General features: G+C 44.6%; 1 protein-coding gene across 1 annotated transcript in view; it reads right to left on the bottom strand.

Annotated features, from left to right (window-relative positions):
- Positions 1-22,102, bottom strand: part of LOC147662677 (pepsin A-like) — a 42,619-nt gene extending 20,517 nt beyond the window's left edge. Inside the window, exons 1-5 of the mRNA XM_086950992.1 lie at positions 21,976-22,102; positions 20,414-20,567; positions 13,787-13,904; positions 7,963-8,081; positions 4,037-4,233 (exon numbers count right to left, since the gene is read on the bottom strand). Coding sequence (XP_086807118.1) covers positions 4,037-4,233; positions 7,963-8,081; positions 13,787-13,904; positions 20,414-20,567; positions 21,976-22,028 — 641 coding nt within the window. The 5' untranslated portion in view covers positions 22,029-22,102. The remainder of the gene's footprint in view (positions 1-4,036; positions 4,234-7,962; positions 8,082-13,786; positions 13,905-20,413; positions 20,568-21,975) is intronic.
- Between the last annotated feature and the right edge of the window lie 1,742 nt (positions 22,103-23,844).

The raw sequence follows: 23,844 nt of genomic DNA, 5'->3' as shown, positions 1-23,844 counted from the left end.
TATTGACTCAATGGCCTGGTGTAAAAATGGGCCATCCACCAAACTATGAAATAGGCCCTCAGTTACTTTTTTGGAGTTCAGATTCTTCCCATCTGGCAATGTTCAGCATGTAGCCCAAGAGTGCTTAAAAAGGCTGGATACTTTCTCCGCTACAACCCCCTTAATTATATTTCCTGTTGCGGAGTAGAGGCAACCTAATCTTTGATCTAGCAACCAGGCGCCTTCATCAGATCATGTTGGCAAGTTTATCCAGATCCTCTGGAGAGCATTAGTTCCAAAAGGTTACAGGATTTGTTAGTAGTGGTATACTTTGACACCAGCCAAGGGTCCAGGACCTTGGGAAAGCAATTGAGGTTCATGATTCAAGCAGCAGGGTCACTGACAGCTCCAGGTGGTACTGGTCAGCTAGAAATTTGCAAATGATGCTTCTTGTAGCTTGTTGGGTCCCTGTAGCAGAAACATAAGGTCAGCAATATGAACCTTGGAGTCTGGCCTTGGGTACAAGACTGAGAGCAGGTCCAGTCTTCTTGGTTCTGCTCAGGTCAGAGACTGCAGGTAAAGTCCTCTTTTGTTTTTCCTCAGTCCAAGAATGTGTTCTGTGGAGGGTACAGGAGAGGCCCCATTTATTCTACATACCAGCCAGCCTGTGGGTTGGGGAAACTCCTTTCCTTCCCCTATCCAATGGCGAAAAGATTTGCTAGGCTTGCCCTACCCAGCTTTGCAACACGTCCTGTGTGCCTCACTCTTCACAAAACTAATATCACAGAAACGTTCCTCCCCTGTGCAGAGCTCTTTTGCCCACCTCAGAGGTATGGGCAGGGAAATGAGCAACCCCTACCCTGTGGTCAGTCTAAGCCAGTTCTGAGAGCATCTTTTTACCCATTGGGACTTGTGCTCAACTGGCTAGTGGGACAGAGGAAGATAACAGGCTCAAATGGTAACTATTTCTCTCTGTGACAGAGCAGGCCTCTTTGAAGGTAATTAAGTACCTGCCCAGATGGTCAGCCAGAGAAACAGACACCTCCACACACCCGAGGCTTTTTTCTCTGCTCTGGGACCATGTTCATCCTTCATCAAACAGCTGTTCAGCCCAAGGGTGATAGCTGGAAGACCAAGCAAATGGGTGTCTAGAGACTTTAAGCAGGTAAATGTTAACTTTCTAAAGTTTTTAAATATTTATTATAAATCAGACTTAGCCTATGAATTGGGATTGTAATAAAGAATTGTAAAAGCCCAAACATGAACCTTGTTGCCCTTTCCGAGGCAGAGATAACATTACTACATGTAATATTGTATCCACATACTTTCCAATGGAACAGCCAACCCTGCCACAGTGAAAATAACCTTTAGGGCTCTTTCGATGTAAGGACATGTTTAACATTCCTATTTTCAAATACCATGCACCATGCCTTATGGGAAGTAATATTCATAAAGATTGTGTAGACCTTTCAAAATGGGTTATTTTGGGAGGTTGAATTTTCAGGCAGTTAAAACCTGGACGGCCAGCCTATTTGTGAGAGGTCGGTAGTCATGTTTATATTTTCACTGGAGTGAACGGCACAATAGGTGCTGCAGTCCACCAGTGACATTTAACTTACAGGCTCCTATTGCACCCTGGTTTTATATACTAAGGACTTACAGGTAGTTAAACATACTAATCATGGGATGCCCATTTCTTCATGTTTAGGGGGAGTGGAACACAACACTTTACCTCAGGTTAGCAGGGGCAAAGTGCACAGAGTTCTAAGGCAAAGAAAAACAGGGAGGGCAAACATCTAAGGAGATACTGTGCAAATGATGCTAGTTTCCAAGAGCCGTGATACTAGAGTTCATCATTTACTGTTTTAACAAAGATCTTGCTGATGAACACTAGGTGAGTGATGGGATAGTAGACGTGGGTCATCGGGTCCAGTTTAGGGTTCTTTTAGGAGTCTTGAGAGCATCTGCAACGATGCCCGGAGTGAGGGAAGCATTGACAATGGAGACCAAAGGTGAGGCAGCATCTCCAGAGACAGCTTTGATGAAGGATGAGGGTACCATATAATTTTCATAAGAAGTTGCTCCGAGGGGTTGAGTATATCAGTGTGAAGTGCAACATATGGGCTTTGAAGGTTGACAGTGCGAGGGACAGATGCACGAGTTGAATCAGGCTTGGTGTCATGGATGTGCTGTTGGATATTTTGTACTTTACACTGGAGGATAGGTTGATGGCATTGCACTTTTCTATGGAGTGGTGAATAGGTGGGTCCAGCAGGGGGTTTATCAATGCTTGATTGTCTTTAAAAGAGTTCTGCTTCTGTTGGTGGCTTCAGTGATGGTGGTGGCATAATACCATGCTTTGGCTGATGCGATGAGCCATCTGCGTGTGCACGGAGGGACTTTAGTACCATGAGGTCATTAGAAATGATGCCTTTCCTCCATTTTCTTTTTTGTCTGCAGATAGATCATTTATTGCCAGCAAGGTGTTTATAGTATCACGGAGCTGAAGGCTCTGACTTGCACGTGTGGGTTTTTAATTGGGGCCTGGTTGTTCAGAGTTTTACAAAAAAGTGTTGAAGTTGTTTAGACGGGTGGTGGCCCCAGACACAGAAGAGTGAGAGATGAATTAAAATATTAACTTGTCTATGGATATGTCTTTGAAGAATCAGAAAGTTTGGTCTTATCTTTTGTATTGACCTATGTTTGTTGGTAGGATGTTGACAATAGAAATAGGCATGGCAAAGTGCTCGGTCCAACTCAGGGATAAGGGAAGTTTGCATTGGATTATTGGTGATATTGAGAAGATGAAGTTGAGGATATGGTGTTTGAGTCTGTTGGTTGTGTAAAATGCTGCACTACATTTAGTACGTCAATCAGGCTGAAGAGGGTGCCTCTTGTTTGCTTTGAACTTGTGTTGTCTGGGAGGTGATACCAGCATGTTGGATGGGTGAGGTGGTGAATTGATGTGAGAATTTATCCATGAAGGCCTTGTTCTGCTTGGGAGGCCTGTAGGTGAGATGGAAGGTGGAGTTTTCAGCTGAAGAGAGTGGGACATGACATAGCAGCAGCTCCATATATTTGTGCGTCACTTACGAGCTTAGGGTGAAGAACTAGGATTAACAAGCATGAGTTGGAGTGTGTGTTCTGCAGTTTGAGGGTGTGTCATAGTTAGTGAGATGTGTATGAGGTAGTTTCATTGTGTTGCTGTTTAAGTATTTGGGTGGTTTTGGTATACGTTTGATTGTGCGACTTGGCAATGAGGGCTGCAGGATAAGACACATGATTGTACCTTACCTTATATATTCCATAAAAACAGGGATTCTGACCCAAGCTCATATGTAGCCCTATCAGGCAATGCCCTTGTCTGTGTCTTGCATTTTCTGGGAATGCCTGGGGAATGGGGTGCTCTGAAAATCTGAGGTAGGGTGAAGGCAAGAAGAGAGAGAGTAGGTAGTTTATTCAAACATATATATTTGTGGAATGTGACTTGTTGATCAGGCCTAACAACACAATGTAATAATGCAAGCTCATAAAACCAAAACCCAAATTCAAAATGGTGAGGAACTGTGATGACTCTGTAGCAGTTTGGTGAATTTAGACAAGTGCCAGCTTGTGTCTATATTGATTGAGCATCTGACCGAAGGCCCAAGGAGAGGCGGAAGGTTCACTCGATGGTTACTGCATGAAGCATTTTGGATTATTAAACTGGAGATGCGGGTTCAAAGCAAAATTAACAATGCTTTAAGTCTTTTCCAGTTGTATATATCCCTTTTGTTTTGCACCTGTCATGTGATTTTAATTAGAGTAATTTTTTTACATTTTCAGCTTCTGAAAATGAAATGCACTGTTTTCTGCTTGCCACTGCATTGCAGAAAATGTGGTACCTGCAAAGTGTTAATCAGTAATATACTTCCTGTTAGTCATATTATTTGACAGGATTCTGGTTTTCAAGCAAAAAACGTCACTATGTTCTCGCCTTCTAAATGGGAATCCTTCTTTTTGATTGACATCTTACTCTGTTCAACCTTTTCTTATTACCATAGGAAACGTCACCTACCTGCTCAGGTAGATAGAGAAAAGGTTATCAGGGATTAAACCCTGCTTCCACATGTTGTCGTATACTGTGGTCGTTCCATCACCAAACATATCGGGATATGACAGTCCCAGGATGCCATCAAAAGGAAAATTGGCAAAGGCGTTGTCTTCAGCAGAGGTCAAAGTAAAGGCCTGGTTGGTGACCACAAGAGTTCCAACCTCAAAGGAGAAAGAAATCAGAAAATGTTCAGACTCATCTTTGTAATTTAATATGTGAATACCTTCATTAAAGAAAAGAAAAAGCAGGTACATGAAATGTAACCTAGTGAGTAAGACAGGGCATCCCTTCTAACACACCGCTTGACAAACCCCCAAAGAGCAATCAAAAGAGACACTCTGCCTGAAAATTCTTTATAAAGTGCTGTACGTCAATGATATAGACAAAAAGAGTCCTGAACAGGGTACCCATCTTAATTATAATAAGGAATACTTGTGAGTTAGGGATATCATATTTATTTAGATATTTTGGTCAACATAGTAAGAAAAACATAAAAGACAATACATTTCCACAAACTCTACAACCATCTTAAGCCACACACACACAATCTTTCAAAAAACAGTCAAACACTGACTCAAACATACTCAAACATTCCATCAGATAACAAAGCAATAAATGGTGCCTTACGCAATCAATTAATCCAAGAAAAGGTTCACAACAATAGAAAATTCAGATAGTATATAGTGATAAGGAAAACCCAAGATCAGTTGGTTGTCTCTGTAAAGCACTGATACAGTCCATAGTCTGTTTTCTTTTCTCCATGGGGGCGATGCCAACAAGGGAGGAACAAGGGCTCTAGCGCCAATGCGCGTTTCGGTGTTAGACCCACATTTGGTTCAAACCTTCTTCAGGGCACAAGGTTCGAGTGCAGCAGAGGAAATATGAAGCACCTGGGTTAGATTTCCAGAGTGACTACCCAAGTCTTTGAAGGGCAGACAGAGTGATTATGCAAATTAATACATAATGCATGAAGGGCTCCAAAATAAGGTCAGCATGTGACTGTCCAGAGGATAATGGGCACAACTGAATCTTCATGAAGAGAGATTCATAATGCAGAACAAAATTCTAAGCGATATGAGGCATTAAGGGAAAGTGCTTGGCTTCTCGGATGTGTACAAGCCGCGATCCTGCTTGGATGTTTTTTAAAGCGTCTGATCCACCTCTCAAGTATTAAATCATATTTGCATTGGACATTACCTTTATGCCGCTTATCGCTTAGAACTTTGTTCAGCGTTATGCATCTCTCTTCATAAAGATTCAGCAGAGTGTCTCTTTTGATTGCTCTTTGATTGTTCCCCTGCTCTCTCTGCCTCATATCTGCCTCAGGGGCTCCCTTGTTTGAGTGGTTGATGAAACCCCAGCCTTGAGGCATTCAGTCATTGAAAACAGGAATCCTTGATCCCACCCCCTTCGCTAACTTGGGTCAGGCATAAGAAGGCACCAAGGTAGATGATGCCAAGGGTCAGGTTGTTTTGAGATTAGGAGTCTCCTTCTAGAACATTAAAGGGTAAGCATATTCTCAGTGAGTTCTCCATTGTCTAATGTCTATTTCAGGATTTACATTTTTTCAAGAAAGTTTGCTAAGAGTTCATGAGGACAAAGGAAGGAAACAGCGGTGGGTGACTCCTGAATGACCCTGGTGTCTTTTGAGAGGTTATCTGCATGTAATATACAATGGTTAGGATTGGTTTAATGAATTACAGAGGGGAGGACAAGTAAAGGCATTACAGGTATTACACCCATCTGCAAACACCTGAGGCGATAAATCTATGTTGGAGATAATTCATTTGCAACGGAAGGAACTTCTCTACTCTGACACCAGCAGAAAGAATCTTGTTTAAGCATCAACTTACAATAAAAATCAAGATGCAATGAGGCAGTTATTATGGATTACAACATAGGATTGCAACAATTCAGTAGAAATTAGGAATTCAGTCTCAATAGAACTGATAAATTATAAAACTAAAGTGTATCATGATTTGCGAGTGCTTCAAATCCCCCTCTGGGGGTTCTAGTGATGATGTCCCAGTGTGTCCTGGTTGAGGAGTGATCCCAGCACTTTTTTCATGGGCTGTGATTAGCTGCTGCAGACTTCCACACTCATGTAAATTCTGCCTCAATTTCAATACCTCTGCCGCTAGGGGGCACAAAAACCCTAAGCAGGCACCAAAGCCTGCTTCTAATTTTAATATAGGGAAATATAATATATGCTTGTTATTAAACACAATGAGGCTGATATACAAGCCTCTTGCGCCACTTTTGCCTCATTGTTAACACTGGAAATGTGACATACAGGTGGCGCAAGGGGTTTGTAAATAATCCCCAATATTGAGGGGCAGATTTACAAGAAAGTAACGCATCTGTAGAGATGCGTCACTTTCCCTGCGCCATCCTGAGAAACCTTTGCACCACTACACTGCGTCTCTCCTTATGCCTGTTTCAAGCAGGCGTAAGGTTTTGATGTGGTGGCATCCTAGAAGTGACGCAGTGGAATCTTGTAGATTTCACTGCGTCACTTTTATGAGCATTCACTTTCCAGCATGGGATCTCCCACCCTGCATACATTATACAAGGTGCAGGTATAATGTGACGCAGGGCTTTACAACGTGACTCATCTCCCTAGATGCGCTACGTTTGAAATTGCCCGCATATTTTAAGCCGAACAAGTATGTTCGTCTGTGCTAACGTGTGATTTCTGGGATCTATGCCCTGGTGGAACCTATGGAAACAGTTGCTAGAGGGAGTGTGTTAAGATCATCCAATCTGCATTATCCGGCTTGTGCCACCACCGCTACAGCCGAATGTTTTTTTTGTCTCTGTTCTCTTCTGCTAGAACATATCGGCCCCTACTTTGGGTACAAGCCTCAGCTTGTGCACTCTGGGCCGGATTCACAGAACTAACTTAAGACAAAATCCTAAACTTACTACTTTTTTTAAGTCTGTCTTAAGACAAATTTAAGACAAAATCCTATTTTCTGTGAATACCAAAAGTAGGAAGTTTAGGATTTTGTCTTCAGTTAGTTCTGTGAATCGGGCCCTCTAAGATTACCCTGATGGCTTTCAATCACCTCTCCAATCAGCTTAAAGGTTCATTTTGAAGGTGGCCCTTTGAAGAGCCAAATGAGGGGGCATATTATCAAGGACCGGTGTTAAGAATATTGCCGTTTTATCTGCAGGAAACCGCCGATAAAACGGCGATAATGGGCTTGATAATACACCCTTGTTAATTCCCATAGAAGCCCATGTTAGTATCAGAACATAGGCTTCTATGGGAATTAACAAGGATGTATTATCAAGCCCAATTTTAACACCATTCCTTGATAATATGCCCATCGGTGCATCCCTTTGTCTTCACAATGGACTCTGAAGCACTGTAGCAGGAGAGTTACCAAATATGACAGGGAAAAGAGTCAGTGTACCCTGGCTTTCATCTTCCTGGTGGACATTTTTTCAAAGTAGCCGCTATCATCAAGTAGATCGTATTGATTTATCAGGCAATAGCAGTTATTTTGCTGACCTTCTAAAGCAGGGACTAGGGGCCATATTTTCAAGGAAGTAACACAGCATTGTGCTGCAAGCCATTTGGCTGTGCTGTTCTGTGTTACTTCCAAAGCACAGGGATGCTCATATGTACATTAATTTGACATATCTCTGAGCTCTCCCCTGCGCTGGCGCACAATTGGATGCCATGCGCCAACACAGACACCTTTGCACCATGGTGCAAGTGTGCCTGCGTTGTGAGGATTAAATTGTTTTTGTGTAGGAAGGGACACCTTACGTAACAAAAACAATCAGCCCTAGTGATACCCTGGTTTCTGTTCTCTGTCTCACGTGTATCTCAAACATGATCATATTCTGCAAAACTCATGCACATTCTCCAGTCCACTTACCTGGACAGTGTCATTGGCCAGGACTCCGGACACGGTTCCCATGCCATAAGGAAGGACACTCTGGATATTGTTGGACTTGAATGTTGACGAACTGGCTGAATCGAAACGCCAGTGATTGTCTGAGGATATAGAAGTGTTTAATGTTTAACGACATGGAAGATAAGATCACGTATCAGCTAAGAACATTTGAATTATACCACAATTGACCATTTGCTGCTCTCTCTTTCAATGGAGTGCTGGGGCTCTCACTCCAGCTCATGCCTCCCATTGGTGGTCTTATTTGTCTTTTGTGAAACCTTGAAAGAGTCCCTGCTTGAGCCGATGGCTGAGATCAGTTTTTGTTCTCCAACTCTAGTGCGCCATTGTGAAAAGCTCAACCCTTACCTCTAGTGAAACTGTGCTGGTAACGAGAGAGTAGATTGTCAAACATTAGAAATGATGGAATCTACATAGAAACAGCATTTGTTTTTTTATCAATATTGATCACCTGAGAGTCTTCGTGTAAGCATGTCCAAAACATCTATGATATGGTCTTAGCTCTCAACCTAGACTGCCTTTTTGTCATTGAAACATGGCTTAAGAAGCCCTCTGGGCATCGTCCATGCCCTCCTCCCTGGATATCTGATACATACACAAGATAGACTTAAATCACGGGAGAAGGGTCACTATAAAATATAACATTACGCTCAAATGCTCTACATTCAAACTTACATGTCCTAAAGATGCGGAAAGTCTTTGTTTCTGCTCCCAAGTTGAATGTTCAGCCTCCTTCTCTGGATCTTTGATCTATCACCCACCAGTTCCACATCTACGCTTCTTAGACACCTAAGCTCTCTCACTCTTAGATATTTGAACTTCACCCTACTCAGGGTTCTTACCCTTCATTTAGACTAATACCGAACGCGGAGTTATACATTTCTTAGATACCTTAGAGACCATGGGTCTGAATCAGTGAGTATCTCCCTCCACACCTTGTGCTGGACAAACGCTCAATGGGATTTTCTAAAACCTTGGTACTCTTATGGTCAACTCTCCAGTTACCTGATCATGGCCAGACCACAATTATATCCCCTCTAGGATTAGACGTCAGAGCACTAATACTCATTTGGGACCCAATTCGGTCATCCCCAAAACGGTGCATAAATGGAATGAAATGAAAGCTGATCTGGACCTCAGCACTGATGCACTTGCTGTCAGACCCATCCTATCAAGGACTCCAACATTAGACACCCAGCACATTAACTCCTGTATGTCTACGCATAATCATACCTTTGTCCCTCCCGTCCCTTTGAAAGAGAAATCCACTACACAAGCTGACAGAATTACATCTACATTGTGGACAGCTAGAGTGTAGATGGTAAGAGGTTGTAAATTAGAGGAGCTAATACAATGCAGAATGGCTCTCAAAGCCTACCATCAACAAATTAAAGTAGAAAAGAAAGTCCACTATACTAACTCCTTACGCTTGCTGACTCAGACTCAAAAACTATTTTGAAAATTGTAAAGTCATTTACCCACCCTAAAATACTTGAACATACTATCCCCCATCACAGACCCTCTGTAGTCAAATTGCTATTTTTTTTCAAAGAAAATACAAAATGTGCAAACTGATTTGTAAACTGATGATAGACTGATTCTTCAATCAGTTTAAAACATTAGCTTGAAACAGTCATTCCAAGCAATTCTCGCTTGCAAGTCAGGATTCTCCTTTGACCCTGCCCCTTGGAGGTACGACACACTATTATAGAGATCGTCAACCCAGCCATTAATAATTCATTCCTCACTCTCCCTTGCGGAAGTGCCCTCATACTGGAACATCGCGGCAGTCAAACCCCTTCAGAAAAACCAAGTGACCAATCCTACTACCCTCTCTAACCTCCGGCCCATTTTCCTACTACCTTGCCTCAGTAAAGCGACTGATAAATTTGTTGATAATCAACTGACTTCTTTCTTAGAAGAGGCTGATATTCTGTATCTGAGCCAATTGGGTTTTAGGCCCCAACATTCTACAGAATCTGCACTATTACACACTATGGAAACCCTCAAATTTGCCTTGGACGAGGGAAAAATACAGTGCTGATTCTATTAGATTTATTTTCCGCATTTCATACCGTCTCCCATGACATGCTGGTGTACCGTCTGAAAACCTGTGGCATTTCCCACCTGGCCCTAGACTGGCTGAAGTCACTCCTTACCAACCAGAGGCAAGGAGTCACTCTGGGGCACTACCAGTCAACAGAGAATCGTTTGCATTCTGGTGTCCTGCAGGATTCCTACCCCAAGTCAAGGGCTGTTTAAGTATATACATGGTTCCCTGTATAGAATCTATATCATCTTTTAATATTGAAAACATCTCACATGCTGATAATACTCAATTAATTCTAGTGTTAGACAAACTCTCTACCAATGTCGAAGGAAATGTCCAACTATGTCTCACAGGAGTCTTTCACTGGATGCAATGTAAACACCTGAGATGAAATACCCAAAGACTGAGATCATGCTACTAGGAAAGTCCAACATTTTCCTTCCTAGCTTATGGTGGCCTAAGGATACTCCTCCCCCCTCTAACACGATGGATGTAGTCAAGAACCTAGAAAGAAGTTCTTTGACTTGCTCCCTTGCATGGAGAGAAAGACAGGGGCAGTGGCCCTAATTACTTCTAGACTGGACTACTGTAATAGCATGTAAGCAGGCATAAACAAGTCCATCCTAAAAAAACTTTGGACAGTCGAACATGCATGTGAGGATCATGGTCATTGTCAGGCCTCTGAATGATAGTGTATATTTTGCAAAGATGGAAGTATGAGTAATGCACACATGTGTAGTCTATGATGGTGGAGGCCACATGTCCCTGATACATTGGTGCAGTGGGCTAATCTTCTGCCAGCCCTCCATTTAGTGCTCTGTATCTGGAGTCTACAAGAAAGTTACATGTAAGTCTGGTTTGGGCATTGGAGCCCTTTTTATTCTCCTGTAGTAGATTAGTTGGGTGAGGAAGGAGTACTGTGGATACTACTAGAGCCCGAATTGCCTAGAGGTCTGGGGCCGGAGGATGTGTAGGGCACTCTGTCCCACTCTGTGGTGCAGAGAACATTTAATTCTGTGGACTAGATGAACATCTGGGCAGAGTGTTTTCTCACAGAACATGCATTGTTCTCAGTGTAAACATGGGATGGGGCTTTAGTTTAAGGCAGGCTGGCTATTTGAAGCCTCTGGTCTGCCTTTTCCTTTGCAGGAGTAAAGTGGCCTGTCTTTCAAAGGGGGTCAGAGCCCCCTGGAGGTTGGTGTATTGATTGACTGCATTTGCCTGTAGGGCAACAAATTGGAAGACCGGGCCTTATTTTGCACGTATAAGTGTTGCAGTCATGGCTGCCCTGACTCTGTGGAACCTGTAGCCAGTTAGCCTCTCATTGGCCTCTTTGCCTCTACACCTGCATCTGTAATATGGAAACATTGGAAAGGAGAAAGATTCTCTCATTTACTCCCCCTTGAGATCATTCTATATAGGTGAATCTTGACACCTGTATCTGTCTGTAGACCCCTATCGGCTCCATGTAGGTCACACCAGTGCTACGATTGCACTACATGACCTGCATAAGGGATCCCTTATGTAATACTGTAATAGTATTCAGGGTGCAAGGATGGTGCAAATGCCGATAACTGTGCCAAAATATAAATCCCATCAGCTTGGTTATCCATCACCGTTGTGATGCAGTAACCCATCCGCCAAGATTGAAATCAGGCACTAAGTTAAGAAACTGTGCACCAAGCTGGATGCACACAGTCACCAAGTACTGGGGTAGGCGTGGTCATAATGTTACCATTCAAACAAAGTCTCGAACTTAGGTGCTTGTTTGTGGCCATCACACTTTTTTCTCCACCACTTACTCTCACTACGTCTTTTTTATCTTGTTCTTTCTCCAGCCCGCTCTTTCTATGCCTCTATTTGTCTCTGTCTCCCTCGCTGATCCCCCTCTCTCTTTGCAGGAATGCACCATATTTAACACTATAATGCCCATTCCTGGCCTTTCCTAGTGCTGGCTCACTTTTGGCTGCCTATCGCCAATGCAGGCACACTGGCGTCATGGTACAACGGTGCTTGCGTTGAGGGCAGGGACATCTTTCTGCACAAAAATAATCTGCACAAGCATTTTTCTCTTTTGATATGTGCTGCGGAAGGAAGCACAGGTAGAAAGAGGAAGACATAAGGGTGGGGCAGAGTAACGCAATGCAGAGATGTATGTTGTGTTTCTCCAGATGTATGAAGCAATGCAGGCATGACACATCTCACTTAGCATCTGTGTTGCCCTTACGCCCCCCTGCGTGGCACTAGTTCAATGCAAAACCTTGATAAGTGTGGCCCCAGGTGTAATTAATTAGATGTCCTCCTATACCAGAAACTGTTCTTTGTTATTATTTCACCTAGGATTTTTCTGAAGTCCATTGCCTTGGACTGGTGGTAGTTTCACTTATTTTCAGGGACTCTATGCTGCAGTACTGTGCAACAGAAATCTCTTTTTTAGAGCTTTAAGTGAGAGGGCAAGGCCATCTGCTTAGAGCAGGTACCTAATCAATACATTCTCTAGCAGCAATCCTGAGGATGGTGGTTCTTCTAAAGTGACTACTAAGTTATTAATGTACAATCCTAAATACTGTGGGCTGTGGCAAATCCCTTTCTGACTCTTAGATTATTTATTTTTTTACAGAGTTTTTTATAGCGCAAACATGACCCGAATCGGGTATCAGAGCGCTTTGCATAGCACCACTTGCATTACATGAGGACACATTCATTTTGTTTAGGCACGGGAAGATTACGTGATTTGCCCAGAATCACAGGATGTTCAGCGTCATTGCCGAGACTCAAACATAGTTCCCCAGATTCGAGGTTGAACGCCCTAGCCATTAGGTCAACTCCTCTCCCCAATGCCTTTGAAAACTCTATTGAATGTGAGTTATGTACCCACATTTTGTTTGTGTGAACATTCTTGTAATGCACCAGCTAGCTAGTATTGCTAATGCAACAGGAACATGTTAGGAGAGACCCGTATTCCCCCTTCAAGGTAAAATACATCCCTCTATCCCCACCGGCCTCTAAGAGCACTCTTCGCTCCAAGGCCTTCAAGTGAATATTGTTGATGCATAAGTACTTTCTAGTGGACACTTCTGAACAACAATCCTCGTGTTGGGGCTAAATGTTATTTATTCACCCCATTGATCTGCTAGTGTGAATTGATTTTATTTATTTTACATAGAATGTCTGCATGAGTGCGTGATTGTGTGTATGTGTGCCTGTGTACAGATGTGTGTGTAGTATCCTATTGTTAAGCCAGATGCTGGGTAGAAGAAAGCACACAACAAATCTTTTCATTATATGGAATGCATGTGTGTGTTTGTTTGTGTATACATGTGTGCATGCATGTATGTGTGTTTGTGTTTCCTTGTTGGGCCAGCTGCCAGGTAGAAGACAGCACGCAGCACAACTTAAATTGTTTCTAATTCCGCTACAGGAGATGTATGTGTGTGTGTGTATGTACATGTGTGTGTGTGTGTGGGCGTGCATGCATGGGTGTGCATGTGTGCGTGAACTTGTGTGTGTGTGTGTGTCTGCATGTGTGAGTGGGTGCACGCATGTGTGTGTATGTGTGGGTGTGTGCATGTGTGTGCTTGTGTGTCTGTGTGTGTGTCTGTGTGGGTGTGTGTGCTTATATGTGTGAGGGTGCATGTGTGGGTGTGTGACATAAAATGAGGGATTCACGGTACAGCAGGATTTGTGAGCGATGTTGCAGCTCACCATTGTCAATTCAATGTTCATACACATACTTACTGCAGGCAGGACTTTTGCAGTCTGTGGACGGTACCCAGAGATTGGAGGAGCCTGTGTCAAACATCACCCTAAAGGCCTGAGGTGGGGTCCCAATGGAGATTGTGCCATAATAGACCACCTGAAGGAGAATGAAGGGAAAATAAATTACAATTTGCAGAATTGCGACTCCCTTATGTGTTAATATTTCACTCTTACACCCGCAATGCACACACTTAGAGCCACATGCATCAAAGTGAGAAATAGCGATTCCTATTTTGCGATTTTTAAGTAATCGCAATTCCTATGCATGTAGGAATCACCCTAAATAATGGGGAACCCTACACATTCTCTAATTACAACTCGCAAATTGTGAATCGCATTTAGGGAATAGCTTCCCATTCATTCCTATGGGCCTAGATACCCATCGGAATAAATGAGATTTGCATGTTCACGAAATAGGTACGTCCAAATTGCCATGAAATTTCAAGGGTGCCAAAAAGATACCCTGATGCACCCCTGAGATTGCCATGTGACCACAAGTTTCGCGCACACACATGCCCCAAGGGCATGTGTGTGTGTAACATGGAACCTTGAAAATTGACCTTCAGTGCATTTTTCAAAGTTTTTGCAAATTACCATCAACTGGGTAATGTGCGACCCCTAATTGCGAAATCGTGATTTAAAATTGCATGATGCATTGCATTTAGGGAATCGCAATTTACAATTCCGTAAATGCATTCGCAATTTAGGTCATCGCAAATTTTGCGATTACTTAAATTGCGAATTTGTGTTGATGCATCCCAAATGCAAAAACACCGGTCGCAAAGAGGCAGATTCTGTGAATCTGCCCCTTTGCGATCGGTATTTAGACTGATGCATGTGTCCCTACGTTCTAAAACTTGTAAATAGGCTCAAGTGAGGTTTCTTCTATCTTTAAGTAAAGTCACAACATTCTGAGGTTCACAACATCACCCATCATTATTCACATAATTCTGGCAAATAGTGCATTTTCAGCAGATGTCCCTATGCCTCATATTCCACGACGGACAATGCGCAGGAGTAAGGTCAGCGCAAACAGGTATTAGTGCATCAAAGTGCTTCTTCTCAGAGACGCTGTTCTTCCTGGCGGAGGCACTCTGTACCTGCCTGCACTCCCTGAGAGTGACCAATGACTGGGGGTTTACTAACGTCCTGATGGCCCAGGTCGCTGTTCTCTTTGGAACATCTATGTCCTCGCTCTAAACCCAAACCTAATATTGCAAGAGGTACCATTGAGGCAAGTGCCCTGTGCAAGCTGACGTATCCACAGACCTGAGTCTGTCATTTGGAATTTGCTCTTTCCAACCAAAGGCTATTATATTTTGCTTATTTTCAGATTCTTGGGGAGAAAAAGGTTGGAACAGTGGCCAGGGTTTTTAATTTTAACGTCATTCATGCTGAACTGTAAGTAGAGGTGATGTCATTACTCAGGATTAAATTATGTTTTAATGCATCTTTGAGTAATAGCCCCATCACAAAGAGAATTATACTCCATACAGATTTTTTCTAAAGATCGCTAGGGAGGGTCACTGCAGAGAAGAGCAGTGGCGTCTCCTCCATAATGGCTGGGAAGCGTCACACCCCACTGCCTGGCACAGAGCCAGCAAATAAAAATAAAACCATGCTCTGGCATGGAGGGGCGGGGCATGGGAGTGTGAAGAAGGAGTTCTTCTACACTCCCAAAGTGCTCATTTGTGTGTGGGCAGCTGTTTCAGGCCATCAAAAACACACATGGGCACTTAGGTTTCTCCAGCCTGCATTCATTCATTCGGTCTGAGCAAGACATCTTTTCAGCCCACTCAGACCAAACCCTGTGCTGCGCTGCGCCTCAAGGATTGGCTCGGAATCTGTCCCAGGGGCTGCTGGGGTCCAGGGAAGGCATGGCTTGGCAGTTCGGGCTGGACTGTTCCCATGAGGCACAGGGTCGGACTGATTTGCATATAGCCATGTCTGAACTGGGGTGGTGTGGAGTGCAAAAAAACAATGGATTGAAGCCCAGATCCTTGTACTGGGGTGAATGTATGACATTGTTCTGCATTCTGTCCATCAACTGTGGTTTTTACGACGACGAAGGTGGCCTGCGGCGTCAGAAAACTTTTAAAAATGATTAGTAACCCATCATCCCCTCCTGCCCTCCCACAGAGCGCTGCCTTCCCGCCCTACCACCCTTTATGAGTGTCGACCACTATTGGAAAAGAGACACACGAAGGAAAGACACAAATGTAAAGTGTGCATACAAATTGAGGCAGAGAGGTCACTCCTTATAAAAACAGCAAATTAAATTGATACACGGGGCCTATATATGAACTGCTTGCATCGCTCTGGCATCATGTAACATGGTGCAAGACCGAAGCACATTTTGAGACAGATTTTTAAAGGCATGTGTGGCTCTGAGTGGCTCGAAACATCTGGAGTAATGCAACACAGCGCAAATCAATGCATTGAATGACTGCCTTGGGGAGGCATTCCATGAGTGTTGCGCTTGTCCCCATGCTTCCGTGGATTTCCTAGAACTTGTAAACCTTGGGATGTGCCAACGTCTCAAATCTTTCCAGGGGAGCCATGACAAGGAGAAACATATCTACTGCTCCTTGTTTCTCCCTCTTTCTATGTAGGCTGCATTCTGCAGCCCACATAGAAAAGGGAATATGCCTCCAAGGATTGTTTTTAAGGAGGAAAGTGTCCCTTCGTGCCCCCAAAACAATCCTGCATTGCCACCGGGCTGCCAAAAGGGTGCAAGCACAATGGATAGGACAGGAATGTGCAGCATTGTCTCAAATATGGCACATTCCTCCCCTCTCCGACACTGCTGAAAGGTCAATTGCTGTCATTCACTGTATGACATTCCCATTAATGACCCCTAAATCTTTGTATGGAGTATACTGAAGCCTGAAGACACCACCGACCGCCTATGGCAGCATGGTATGCTCTTTGAGACAATAACATACCATGCACACACTCTTCCTTAAAGTCTATTTCACAGTTTGGTGCCAATGCAAGACACAATAAGTAAAGAGGAGGGGGGAACTTGAACAATGCTACCCATAAGAAAGAGGAACTACCACATTCTTAGAATGCAACATGTCAACACAGAAGCAGCGCTCCCAAACAGGAAAACACTCTGTAAAAGTAGATTCTGGTGACTGGACAGTGCTGTGTGCCCACACCTGATGGAACACATGAGCAGTGCTGTGCGAACACACTTTGTGAAAAACATGAACTGTGCTGTGTACCCACGCCTGGTGCAACTCATGAACAGTGCTGTGCGCCCACACCTTCTGGAACTCATAAGCAGTGCTGCGTGCCCACACCTGCTGGAACACATGAGCAGTGCTGCTTCCCCACACCTGGGGGAACACATAAGCAGTGCTTTGTGCCCACACCCGGTGGAACTCATGAACAGTGCCATGTGCCCACTCCTGGTGGCACACATGAGCAGTGCTGTGGGAACACACTTTGTGAAAAACATGAACTGTGCTGTGTACCCACGCCTGGTGCAACTCATGAACAGTGCTGTGCGCCCACACCTTCTGGAACTCATAAGCAGTGCTGCGTGCCCACACCTGCTGGAACACATGAGCAGTGCTGCTTCCCCACACCTGGGGGAACACATAAGCAGTGCTTTGTGCCCACACCCGGTGGAACTCATGAACAGTGCCATGTGCCCACTCCTGGTGGCACACATGAGCAGTGCTGTGGGAACACACTTTGTGAAAAACATGAACTGTGCTGTGTACCCACGCCTGGTGCAACTCATGAACAGTGCTGTGCGCCCACACCTTCTGGAACTCATAAGCAGTGCTGCGTGCCCACACCTGCTGGAACACATGAGCAGTGCTGCTTCCCCACACCTGGTAGAACACATGAGCAGTGCTGTGTGCCCAAACCTGGTGGAACTCATGACCAGTGTTTCGTGGCCACACCTGGTGGAGCACATGAGCAGTGCTGCTTCCCCACGCCTGATGGAACACATGAGCAGTGCTGTATGACCACACCTGGTGGAACTCATGAGCAGTGCTGTGTGCCCACACCTGGTGGACCACATGAGCAGTGCCATGTGCGCATGCCTGGTGGAACTCATAAGCAGTGCCTTCTGCCCACATTTGTGGAACTCATGAGTGTTACTGTCTGCCCACTCCTGGTGGAACACATGAGCATTGCTGTGCACCCACAGTTGATGGATACATATTAGCAATGATGTGTGCACACTCCTGGGGGAACAAATGAGCAGTGCTGTGTGCACACACCTGGGGGAACACATAAGCAGTGCTGTGTTGCATCACCTGCACCCACTCCTAGTGGAGCACATGAGTAGTGCTGTGTGCACACACCTGGTAGAACACATGAGCAGTGCTGTGTGCACACACCTGGTGGAACACACGAGCAGTGCTGTGTGCCCTCACCTGTACCCACACCCGGGAGAACACATGAGCAGTGCTGTGTGCCCACACCTGGTGGAACACATGAGTAGTGCGTGGTGCCCACACTTGGTGAAACACATGAGCAGTGCTCTGTGCACACACCTGGTTGCACACATGAGCAGTGCTGTGAGCCCTCATCTGCACCAACACCCGGTGGAACTCATGAGCAGTGCTGTGTGCCCACACCTTGTGGAACACATGAGCAGTGCTGATTCCCCACACCTGATGGAACACATGAGCAGTGCTGTGTGCCCATACCTGGTGGAACTCATGAGCAGTGCTGGGTGCCCACACCTGGTGGACCACATGAACAGTGCCATGCATGCACTCCTGGTGGAACTCATGAGCAGTGCTGTTTGCCCACAGTAGGTGGAACTCATGACCATGCTGTGTACCCACTCGTGGTGGAAATCATGAGCCGTGTTGTGCACCCACACCTAGTGGAACTCATGAGCAGTGCTCTGTGCCAACAACTGGTGGGTATACATTAGCAGTGCCATGTTCCCTCACCATATAGAACACATGAGTATTGCTGTCTGCCCACACCTGGTGGAACACATGAGCAGTGCTTTGCACCCACACCTGGTTTAATACGTGAGCAGTGATGTGTGCCCACACCTGGTAGAACACATGAGCAGTGCCATGTGCCCTCACCTGATGGAACACATGAGCAGTGCTGTGTGCCCAAACCTGGTGGAACTCATGAGCAGTGCTGGGCGCCCACACCTGATGGGCCACATGAATGGTGCTATGCATGTACTCCTGGTGGAACTCATGAGCAGTGCTCTGTGCCCACAACTGGTGGACACACATTAGCAGTGCTATGTTCCCTCACCTTATAGAACACATGAGTATTGCTGTCTGCCCGCAACTGGTGAAACACATGAGCAGTGCTTTGCACCCACACCTGGGTGAACATGTGAACAGTGGTGTGTGCCCACACCTGGTGGAACACATGAGGAGTGCCATATGCCGACACCTGGTGGAACATATGAGCAGTACTTTGCACCCACACCTGGTGGAACACATGAGCAGTGCTGTGAGCCCTCAAATGCTCCCACTCCTGGTGGAACACATGAGCAGCGGTGTGCTGTGTGCCCACACCTGTTGGAGCAAATGAGCAGTGCTGTGTGCATAAACCTGGTGGAACACATGAAAGTGCTGTGCGCACACACCTGGTGGAACACATGTGCAGTGCTCTGCATCCCTCACCTGCGTCCACACCTGTTGGAACATATGAGCAGTGTTGTGCAAGCACACTTGGTTGAACAAAAGAGCAGTGCTGTTTGCCTTCATCTTCGCCCACAACTGGTGAAACACATGAGCAGTGCTGTGCGCACACCTGGTGGAACACATGAGCAGTGCTGTGCACACACAGCTTATGAAACACCTCGAACGCTGTTCTTCATTTGAGAGCTGTGCCAGTGGCTCATTGTGGCAGCAACCCACAACTATCCGATCAAGTTGTTTCATACCACCCAAGCTTCAGGCTACAAGGCATGCTACACTGTTTTATATTTTCATCTCTACATTAGGATGGACATGCTGCCTTTTTCTCTCCCCATTCCTGTGGGTCCCTACTGACTTTGACTGCACCCAAATTCCAGCAGACTTTGTCTTGCATCATATATAGTCTGTTAAACACTTTTTAGCCGCTTTGCTCTTCTGTCTGCAAGAACATCAGACAGGTTCCCTACATTCAAGGAAGTACAGAGTGTTATGATCCAAAAGTGTTCTAAATGATTACTGAACAGCCACACTTGGAGTTAATGTCACTTTTCATGCAGATGTATTATAAGTGTAGCCTGCACCTTCATTGGCCACCCACCACACATACACACGCACACACACACACACACCACCCCAGCACACACTCACCCCCAGCACACACTCACCCCCACCACACACAGGCCCACCCCCACCACCACACACCTATCTGCTCCTTCTGATCATCTTTACCGCATCCTATAAACACAAGGGTACAATGGACAGACAAGTAAATCACCTCCTCCCTCAGCTCAGCTCTTCCCCAACATTCTGAGACCGCTCTGTGCCTTTCATTGTCTATGGGCAGACACTATAGCTCATAGGGTCCACAAGAAAAAGATGCATGCATGCAATCATTGCAGGTTCCAGACAGCCCTTATAAGGAAGGGTTTTTATGGCTGAAATGGTCTATTTTACTCATATCCAAATAATTCCACATTGACTCATAGGTGACTACAGCGTCCTCGGTCTGTGAGAATTTACTGGCCACTTCTTCGTGCGTCTTCAAGTAATCCCTCAGCTTTCCCTCTTCCCTCAGATGATCCCGGAGGGATTTCCCTTTCGTCAGAGAGATCCTGAAGGAAAGGAATACACAGTAAGAGAAGACATAGAGGGTGGGAGCATCACACGCACTCAAGGATTCCCTTTAAGAAGTGATGGGCCTATATAGGTGTAAGGATCTCTCTTGATAACAGGGTCATTTTCCATCAAGGTTTTCAAGTGACTTCAGATAGGTCTAAACAGTGAGGCTTAGGGTTCATGATGGTGCCACTTGGAACCACGAGGTGGAAAAAAACATGTCATTGAGAAATACCCAAGGAATGCTGGATGCAGGGTATGGGCCACACAAAGCAACCTCCTGAGATCAGATCAGATCAGCTGTGCAGGGGTACAGGGTCTCTGGACACACAAAGCACCTTCCTCCGGTTCGATCAGCAGTGCAGGGTTACAGGGGTTAGGGACACCACACAAAGCACCTTACTCAGCTCAGATCAGCTGTAAAGGGATACAGGGGTCATGGGCCACAAAGCACCTTACACAGCTCAGATCAGCAGTGCAGGGGTACAGGGGTCATGGGCCACAAAGCACCTTCCTCAGCTCAGATCAGCAGTGCAGGGGTGCAGGGGTCACGGGTCACACAAAGCACCTACCTCAGCTCAGATCAGCAGTGCAGGGCTACAGGGGTCATGGGCCACAAAGCACCTTCCTCAGCTCAGATCAGCAGTGCAGGGGTGCAGGGGTCATGGGCCACACAAAGCACCTTCCTCAGCTCAGATCAGCAGTGCAGGGGTGCAAGGGTCACGGGCCACACAAAGCACCTACCTCAGCTCAGATCAGCAGTGCAGGGGTACAGGAGTTATGGACACACAAAGCACCTTCCTCTTCTCAGATCAGCAGTGCAGGGGTACAGGGGTTATGGACTCACAAAGCACCTTCCTCTGCTCAGATCAGCAGTGCAGGGGTACAAGGGTTATGGACTCACAAAGCACCTTCCTCTTCTCAGATCAGCAGTGCAGGGGTACAGGGGTTATGGACTCACAAAGCACCTTCCTCTGCTCAGATCAGCAGTGCAGGGTGTGTACAATACAAAAGACCAACTACGCCACGTGTTCTTCCAAGTATGATCAATCATCATATGACAGCAATTAAAATGAAAATAGTAGCACCTGCAACCCACTCTGCTTAGAAGTTGCAAAAGAAATGTCATGAATTTCTATACAGAGAGTATCTCATGTTTACAACATAAATGTTCTCACCCTACATATTTCATGGAAATCTGATCAGCAATACAGAAATGTCACAGCACAGCCATGGCCAAACTCCCTTTTAATGTGCCCTTCGTTGAACAACTTCTGAGAGCGGCTTCTATGTCAGTCCTTCAGTCTCTGTGGCACAGTTTTCAGTCTGAGCTTTGGAACTCAATACCTCAATCTTCCTCCCACAGAACCCTCTGCTAAAATAAGCTTTTTGGTAACTACTCACCTGACTACACACTCAGAGAGGGCCACCAGCCCCAGGAGCAGCAGCCACTTCATGGTTCTCACTTCTGTCCAAAGTATCAGAATGAATCTAGGACTCAGGCTTTCAGCTGTGAAGGGCAGAGTCAAGAGGGTCCCTAATATACTGCTGCGGGTGCCCCTCACACAACCTTCACAGCCTGATAAGAAGGTTTGAGTGAGATATGAGATAAAAATCTTATCAAAAGCCCAGATAAGAGACCATTTTCAACACTTCTAATCTCTGTAACTTTAAGTAATGTTAGTGACGCAAGCACACTTTAGTCAGTAGCATAGGTCAGATAAAGTTTAGGAAGAATGAGAACCTACTTTCAAGGGCAGGCTAATCTATCAATACATAAATGCACATTTCCAATGGAATATGTTTATATTATATGACATTGTCAGAACTAAGGCACCTTGCACACTATTATAAGGAACTACTTAGAAACTTACAATGATGTAGGTGACTCATTTGGGATCAATGACAACATCTATGAAAGCAATATAGATTCACAAAAAATCAGAAAAAAAATATTATTTATAAAACTCTTGCTATCCTATACTTAATTACCAATAACACATATATCAATGAATAAAATTTAGCAGCTACAAATCTCCATTTCTACTAATATTGAAAGTACATATGTCCTAAACAAAAATATTCTTACCTATAAATGAATATTTAAAACATCTCAAATATCGATACACACAATATTGTCTACACTAATAGCACAACAAATAAAGACAATATTAAAACATGATATAGTAACGCTATTCTATTAACACAACATATACAATTAAATTCTACATAAATCAATACATCATCTAATTTCATTATTTAAATTAAACAATAAAATAATCTATAAATATGTATTAAAAAATTACTTCAATACATTTCAAATCACCAAATATTTAGAAAAGAAAAATGCTTTCAGCAATTAATGTAATATAAAACATAAACATTATTAAATAGAATTAAACAAAGAATGCATCCAAAATAGCACAAGAACACATACATATTAATCAGCCTTCACCATATACTTTATTTCTTTATTTCAACATACATTTTTCATAAAAGATCAGCAGTATCATAATACAATACAATAAAACGATTAAAAGATTAAAAGCAGATAAAACCAATCCTTAACACTATCTAGATTTCGTACACAGCAATTAGTCCCACAACCTGAGCTGTGATTAAGGGCCAGCCCCGAGTTTGTTGGGTAGGTGTGCCCACTTAGTCCCAACTTATAAAGTAGCCGCCAGCGGCCTTCTAATGTTCCACATTGCTGCCAGGAACTTGGAAACGGCGAAGACCACAGCAGGTGAAGGATCCAACTTCAAGATTCTGTGCGAATGCGAACAGTGGATTATCCCCAAATTTTTGCATAACTGAATTATCCACCTCCGTCTCAGATTCGAATAGGCAAGGCAAAAGAAAACAACGTGCACCTCGCTTTCAAGGTCTGCGGTGCACCCTGGACAGTTCTTGGGAGTTGCTGGGCTCCACTTGGTCGTAAGTGATCTAATGGGAAGGGAGCCATGCCGCCATTGAAGAAAGAGCTTCCTCAGAACAGCGGGGCTAACATCATCCAAGACCTGCTCGAAATGGTAGGAGTCCTTAGTCAGTAAAAACGTGGCTGTAAGGGTTCCAGATTGGGCGCTCGACACTAGGAGAGTCCTTTTGTTATCCCAGAACAACTGGACCAGCTGTTTCCGAGAGATTCCAGCGCAAGTATGCTCCGGATCAGTCCACAATGCAGTAAGGCATAGTTTCTCAAGTTCCTCTCTGACATGCTTAAACCAGGGGAGTTTGCCCACGTTAGTCAGTCCCAAGACTTTGATTAGCTCT

The sequence above is a fragment of the Lissotriton vulgaris genome, unplaced genomic scaffold (genome assembly GCF_964263255.1).
Source record: "Lissotriton vulgaris unplaced genomic scaffold, aLisVul1.2 SCAFFOLD_275, whole genome shotgun sequence".
Classification (NCBI taxonomy): domain Eukaryota; kingdom Metazoa; phylum Chordata; class Amphibia; order Caudata; family Salamandridae; genus Lissotriton; species Lissotriton vulgaris.
The sequence above is the reverse complement of the archived record's forward strand: the minus strand, read 5'-3'. Positions and strand labels throughout refer to the sequence as shown.